We start from the raw sequence: 6880 nt of genomic DNA on the forward strand, positions 1-6880 counted from the left end.
GCTCAAAGGAACAGGTGACACCTTCAGCAAAAGCAGGTACTGCCTACGTGATCTTTATGGGCTATATCAGCTTGTATTATGTTTTATAAGTTGGTGCATTTGATTGGTTTTGTTTGTAGTTGTACCCATCAGATGTATATAATATATATACTGCATGACAGGCTGCATCCGGCACGAGAAGGGGTCAAGTTGAGATCAACCCGAACCGCTAATTCTGCCGGTGATATGAATGCGTGGAAGTTGCCATCCAAGAGGTGACAGCCACGTTGTGGAGATCCGTAGCTTTCCTTATTGAATGGGGTGGTCACGAGACCTCATGCTTATCACATTGCAAATTAGCGAGAAGACCAGAAGCGACGCTATCGTATCACATATCCAATTCCGTGACGCTTGGGATCCCGACACCTACTCACACCCGATGCCGGGCTCCGAAGCCACCACGGACCCCCTTCCCAAATCCTCCCACGTATACTCTCTGTCTCTCTCTCTCTGTCTCTCTCTCTCTCTCTCTCTCTCTCTCTGAATAAGATATTATGATTGCTATCTTCCAATAATGTTGTGAGAAAGCTATTATCGTGGTGTCGGTCACTCATCAATCAATTGACACATATTAGGTCTGATCCATTTTCAAAACATAAATAACGTTTAATTCGATCGATTTGATTCAGACTCGTCTGATTTAAAGCCATATCGAAATAATTGTGTATACATAAGCAACCATATGGTGGTTGTGGCAGTGTCTCTCGTGTCTCTCTCTGTAGAATGTCGATTGGTGTCATGACCCTAAAGAGTCTGCATGAGTTATTGTGATGATGAAATAAGTTTACCACGACAAGAACACCTATGGTGGTCAAACCAAGATTGCTGTTAATAGAAAAGAAAACCGCCCCCTTCAGGTAGATGATCAGTATCATGGAAAGGGGACCTCAATTAATTTCCATGCATTAATTGGGAGGTTCTCTCTCAACCCACAACTGGAAAGATGAAGAAGATAATTTGCTGATTCATGTGACAATGGAAGCACACAATTGAAATGAAAGAAAGGGAAAAACCCAGCTGACTTTGTTCAAGGCAAAAAGACAAAAAAAGCAGCACAAGTAAATGAGTCAGAGAGGTAGATAGGATATGTAAATGATGGCTGATCCTCCTCCACAAGTCATCCTATATAAACACTCACATGTTCCTTTGCACACAGAAGAAGACAAGGAGAAGGATGGGCAGGTCTCAATGCTGTGATAAGGTTGGCATCAAGAGAGGTCCATGGACGCAGGAAGAAGACACCATACTGGTATCCTACATACAGAAGCATGGTCCTGGGAATTGGAGATCGGTGCCTGCTAACACCGGTGAAAAGTGCCCCTCTGTATCTTTGGTTTTCTTCCTTCGGCTGCCAAATGCTATGTTTGATGGACTCCATTTCTGCTCTTGAATTCTAGGTTTGATGAGATGCAGTAAGAGCTGCAGATTAAGATGGACCAACTACCTCAGACCAGGAATCAAGCGTGGCAACTTCACTAAGAGCGAAGAGGGATTGATCGTTCATCTCCAATCTTTGTTAGGCAACAAGTAGATCTACATCAATCATCTCCATCGATCATGGTGACATAGTTTGCAGCTCCGGGTTGATCCTTGTGATGACTCTTACTGCAGGTGGGCAGCCATAGCTTCTTACCTTCCTCAGAGAACAGATAATGACATCAAGAACTACTGGAACACCCACCTGAAGAAGAAGATCGAGAAGCATCAAGTCGCAACCACTGGCTGCACCACTTCATCTGATTCAAACAACGGATGCCCTGAGATCATGATATCAAGATGCCACAACAACAATGCAAGTGGGAATTCTTATCACTCTAATCTCCCTTCATCCGATCTAAGCTCCTCATCATATGCTTCGAGCACACACAACATCTCGAGGCTTCTCCAAGGATGGACGAGGTGCTCTCCAAAGGCTAAACCTACTGCTCCAGATCAAGATCTAACGTGCCATGGGATCCAAATGAAGGTTGATCAGGAGAGCTGTCATCCTCTCTTCAACGAAGAGCTTAAACAGTTGCTCCCTGCTTGGGAGGAACCATCAGCAGAAGCCTCATTTTATGGGTCTCAGTCTACCCCAGCTTGTGCTGACGGAAAGAAAAGATTCGACACTCAAAACCCTCCCTTGGCAGCGCTGGAGAATTGGCTTCTTGATGAAGCTGCAAGGCAGGTAGATCTCTCAGTGGGGTATATTGATTCCATCAGCCATGCCTTCATCTGACAATCCACTGGTCATGCAACTGATACAAAATACATTAATGAGGGTCAAAAAGTGTTTTCTACTTGGTGTATGTGCTAAGCTAATGTGCAGCTTTGGTTCTTGCCTCAAATGTAACATAGTGAATGAATTTTCTGTATGATCTCAGATATAATATGAAGACTGAACTCAGATGCATCAACATGTGTCATTTTCTCAATGCACTGCAGTGGTTCCCATTCATTGAGCAAACTTGATATGATTGAGCCTAAAAAAAGGAAAGAAGAAAGAAACTGGTGTTGAGAAATTTAAGATGACAGCTTGAATCACAGCAACCCTGACAGAGCACTCTGCATGTGAGGCCACCATCTTCATTCCTTGCTGGAACCCTTTTTAAACTGGTGATTTCTTTTGCTTAAGCCAACAAATAAAAAGCTCCTGTTGTTTCATCTTGATTTTTCTCAGAACACTTCAATCAGCTAAAACTGATTGAAGATGACATAAAACATTCTAAAACAAAATCTTACTGGTTGCACATACCATACTCATACTTCTGTGTCAGCCATCTTTGATTAAGCATGTGCAATTGAATTCCATGAAAGAGACACTACCAGTTCACACAGATCATAACAGTACTACCAAATTGAGTGGTGAATGAAAGAAGAAAATTGAACATTGATGTCTTGGATGTTGATATTTCTTGAGACTGTTTCTGAGTCATCAAATCCTTGTCAAGGCACAATGTCTAATATGTATGATCTCACATGTATGAGAGCCAATGCAGATATGACACATTCAAGTGCTAGAAGCTACTGAGCTAATGGGCTTCTCAAGAACATAAAGGTTGCAGATATGACACACTGCAGACATGTATATTCAATTCCACATCCACAGATCTTTTGAGTAGTCCAGTTTGAATGTTTGATTTACCAGCCATTTTCTAGTTCTGCACCATTCTCCATATTTATAACATGAACTGGAGACCTAGATAACACATCAAGACTGCAGCAGAATATTTTGCTTTCATGATCCTCTAGATGTGACCTGTAATTTCTCTTGCAACTGTATGATAGTTGCAAGCTTCTCAATCAGCATGTTGCCTTTCCATTTAGCCACAGAAACAATGACCTCTTCCAGTAAAGGTGACACCAAATGTTAATGGTAGCACAATCATTGAGCTAAATCCCAGCCACAGCTTATTTTATGCATGCATTCCATTGAGTTGGTAACAGTTGCCCATATCAACAAGAGTTTCAATACATCCAGACCTCTACCAATGGTTGGCAAATTACATCAGCCTTCTAGTACAAGGCCTTGTACTGCATTCAAACAAGTGAAAGCAATTAACAAGAACCAAGTTTTAACACCATCGGGGTAAGAAAGAATGGTGTTAGCAGTTCTATTGAGAACAAGAGTTAAAGCTTGCAATGGGGTAAAAGATGTAAAGTAACTAGTTGCAGCTCCACCAAAATGACCAGTTTTGGCCTGTCCTCCTGATCAAAACTGAAGGAAGAACAAGCTAAACATCTGTTTCATGAAACATAAAAGGGGGTGAAATTACAAGAAGCAGGAGGCAGAGAAGAACTGCAGCATTTACTGGGTCACCATGACTAGTATCTATATGTTCTATTGATTACGTTGGAGCCATTGACTACCATTAAATTTCTGGTGTGCAGCCAAGTAAACAAAACCAGATCAGGAACACCAAAAGAAAGAAGAATCTCAAACCATATAGTTCCACTAAAACATCAAACTCACACTGGTTCAAGACTAATATATGACCAGCCTACTACAGACACTCACGTAAACAACCCTAGAATGCCCACCAGTAGCTCTACTCACAAAATGTGACCTGCTCATATACTAACTGATACAGCCACAGAAACCAGTAGATCAAGAAACAAGCAGGTGATAGATCAATTTAAGGGCACTTTGGACCACCCCTCTTGGTCTTCCAGTTGTTGTAGCAAGAGCAGACCTGCTTGTTCCCGTAGAAACCTGGAGGGACACACAGGCATTTTCTGCAGCACTTCTGGCAGAAGAACATGCATGGCTTGTGGTACTGCGTCCGGGAGCACCGCCTTGTGCACTCACCAGGGCACTCTGTAGATGGAAAGGTTCACCAAAGACTAGAGGAAATGGAAATCGATCAACATGTAAACAAAAGCTTACGGTAGCTTTTAAGGCTCCCAGATCCATATTGTCTCTGCATCACATCCAAAGCAATCCCAAGTTAAAGCTAATTGAACCCAACAAGATGATCTAAGTGTCGTGTGCAGAGAGCCTAACCTTTTGGGCGTTCAGAAACAGATCATCATCCTGCACCTCCTCAAGGACAATCTGCACGAAAGGTTGAGTGGTGAATACAAGTGTGTTGCATTGCCTAGATGCATGGCATCATGCTGCATCAGCTAGCCTTACCTCGCATGAGACCAAAGAGACTAAGATAAGAAGCAAAAGCATCATCAACGGAAGCAACTTGGCCATTGGAGAGCAGAGCATGGAGGCAGGAGGAGATGCGCTAGGTGAATATTGTAAGGAGAGCAAGAGGAGCTCCCAATGCATCCATATAAGAAGGGCTCCCCCCTCTTTACCTTCTTTTTGGGCTCGGAAAGGTGGTCAAATGGTGCGGCAAAAAGAGGCGAAAAAGGTCAGGGAAGGCATGTGCGCTCTGAGACGCAGCACACTGCACGAGATGCCGGATGTCCGTCTTCTGGCGCGCTTCGGGGAGGAGAGGAGGTGTTTAATGCGTTTGACCACTTGGCATGTTTCAACTGGACGCAGGTCAATCTTGGGAGGATCTTGTTCCACCTTTGATGTCTCTTTATGCTGAGAACGCCATGGAAATGAAAGGACCAGTGCTCGAGTGCACTTGGGACTACCTTAGAGCTGCAGGAAGACGAGAAGATTGGAGCAGCAGGATGAACTGGGTCGGCACGGCATGGGATTCTGGGGAGGAGGATATGTAATGCAGCGCATGAACAGTGAAAAGCCCTTTTACTGTCTCCCTCTCTTCTCTCCATTTGTTATTGTGATCTGATGAAGTTTTTGCTGTACTGTTTTATACTATTGAATAATTTAAAAAAAAATTAAATTTTCACTTTTTCTCCCCAAGATTTTTTTTATAAAATATTTGTATTCTTTTAAATACTCCTGACTTTTATCCCATCGATCATTATTTTTTTTTTATGGTTTCATGCTCTCATTGTTTACGTCCTCATCCGAATTGTCTACGTCTCTCGTATATTGTTAATGTCAAAACGATCGAGATAGATAATCTCATAAGAATGTGATCGAGGTACGAGTCGATATGATATGATGCTCATGTTCGTAGTAAGCGAAGATCCCGTAATTATATTTACGATTAGAATTTATAATAGAATTAAAAAAAAAAGGGTAAGATATTATCATTTTATCTTAAAGACGAATAAAAATGAGGACAAATATGATAAAAGTAAAAATAAACAAAGAACGGAGATGATAAGATAAGGGTACGACAAATGAATAGCAAAGATGACAATGACACACAACCCATGGGTAATCTCATGTTTCAGAAAAGAAAAAACACTAAGCTAAGAAAAAATAAAAAACTTATTTTATTTTTTGAATTTGACCTATATTATTTTACTGTTTTAATTTGATTAGAAAAGTTATTAGGATCACTGCCACTTCTGAAATGGGCGCAAGCATTTGTTGTATGAACATATGGCAATATTTTCATATATTTTTTTTCTAAAATAAATAACTTAAGACGGCTTAATTCAAATCTCAATTCGATTACCTTATATAAATCTTTTCCCACCTTTGATATTTATTTCAAATAATATCTCTACTTGTATCAGATTATATTTATTTGACTGTATTATCTCTAATTAATTAATCTTGGCTTAACATTCTTAATATTTCGATTCTTATATTTTTAAAAATAAAATTATATTGGGATCCCTATACTTACGAAAATAAAATATTAATAATCCTATATAAAATTTAAAAAATAAATTTATAAGATTAAAAAATATTTTATTAAAACAACGGATTAAATGTTTCAGTACATAAATCTCAATATAATTTTTAAAAATATAAAGATTAAAATACTAAAAATAACTACTTATAAGAGTTAATTTATAATTAATCCATTAATAGATTATCTCTCATTTTCGTATCTATCGAGGCTTCATCTAATCTCAGCTATTATATATTTACCTTAAATATTGTCATCAACTGATCAACTACTCGTTCATTTATATTTTAGATTATTCTTGGAAATTTGCTTCCATTACATAGATGGAAGACATATATATATATATGTATATATATATATATATATATATATATATATATATATATATATATATATATATATATATATATATATATATGTATGTATGTATACATATATATTTATATATATATGTATGTATATATATATATATATATATATACATACATATATATATATATATATATACACATATATATATATATATATATATATATATATATATATAATGTTTAGAGATTTTTAGCATATTTTATTTATTTAATTTTTTCATTAAAATCAATTGATTTGATACGAATATGAATACATAATGCATCAAATGATTTTTTATTTTTTCTTGTTTAGATTTTATTTTTATTTTTTTAATT

At 38.2% G+C, this 6880-nt stretch overlaps 2 protein-coding genes across 3 annotated transcripts; one reads left to right on the plus strand and one right to left on the minus strand.

Annotated features, from left to right (window-relative positions):
* Positions 1-290: 290 nt before the first annotated feature.
* On the plus strand, positions 291-2431 carry LOC135666533 (transcription factor MYB60-like). Of its 2 annotated transcripts, none has more exons than XM_065178124.1 (4): positions 291-466; positions 1196-1346; positions 1437-1566; positions 1651-2431. In XM_065178124.1, the coding sequence occupies exons 1-4, from the start codon at positions 296-298 to the stop codon at positions 2255-2257; spliced, it is 1059 nt and encodes a 352-aa protein (XP_065034196.1). In that variant the 5' UTR covers positions 291-295; the 3' UTR covers positions 2258-2431. The 2 variants fall into 2 exon arrangements, with proteins under 2 accessions (XP_065034196.1, XP_065034197.1); XM_065178125.1 differs by having other exon boundaries at positions 1437-1554.
* A 1512-nt stretch (positions 2432-3943) lies between these two features.
* Positions 3944-4828, minus strand: LOC135666524 (gibberellin-regulated protein 6-like). The gene is made up of 4 exons (XM_065178113.1): positions 4655-4828; positions 4523-4573; positions 4406-4439; positions 3944-4336 (listed from the first exon to the last, which is right to left on the minus strand). The coding sequence occupies exons 1-4, from the start codon at positions 4796-4798 to the stop codon at positions 4155-4157; spliced, it is 411 nt and encodes a 136-aa protein (XP_065034185.1). The 5' UTR covers positions 4799-4828; the 3' UTR covers positions 3944-4154.
* Positions 4829-6880: the final 2052 nt, after the last annotated feature.

The sequence above is a fragment of the Musa acuminata genome, unplaced genomic scaffold, assembly GCF_036884655.1.
Source record: "Musa acuminata AAA Group cultivar baxijiao unplaced genomic scaffold, Cavendish_Baxijiao_AAA HiC_scaffold_1105, whole genome shotgun sequence".
NCBI classification, from domain to species: Eukaryota; Viridiplantae; Streptophyta; class Magnoliopsida; order Zingiberales; family Musaceae; genus Musa; species Musa acuminata.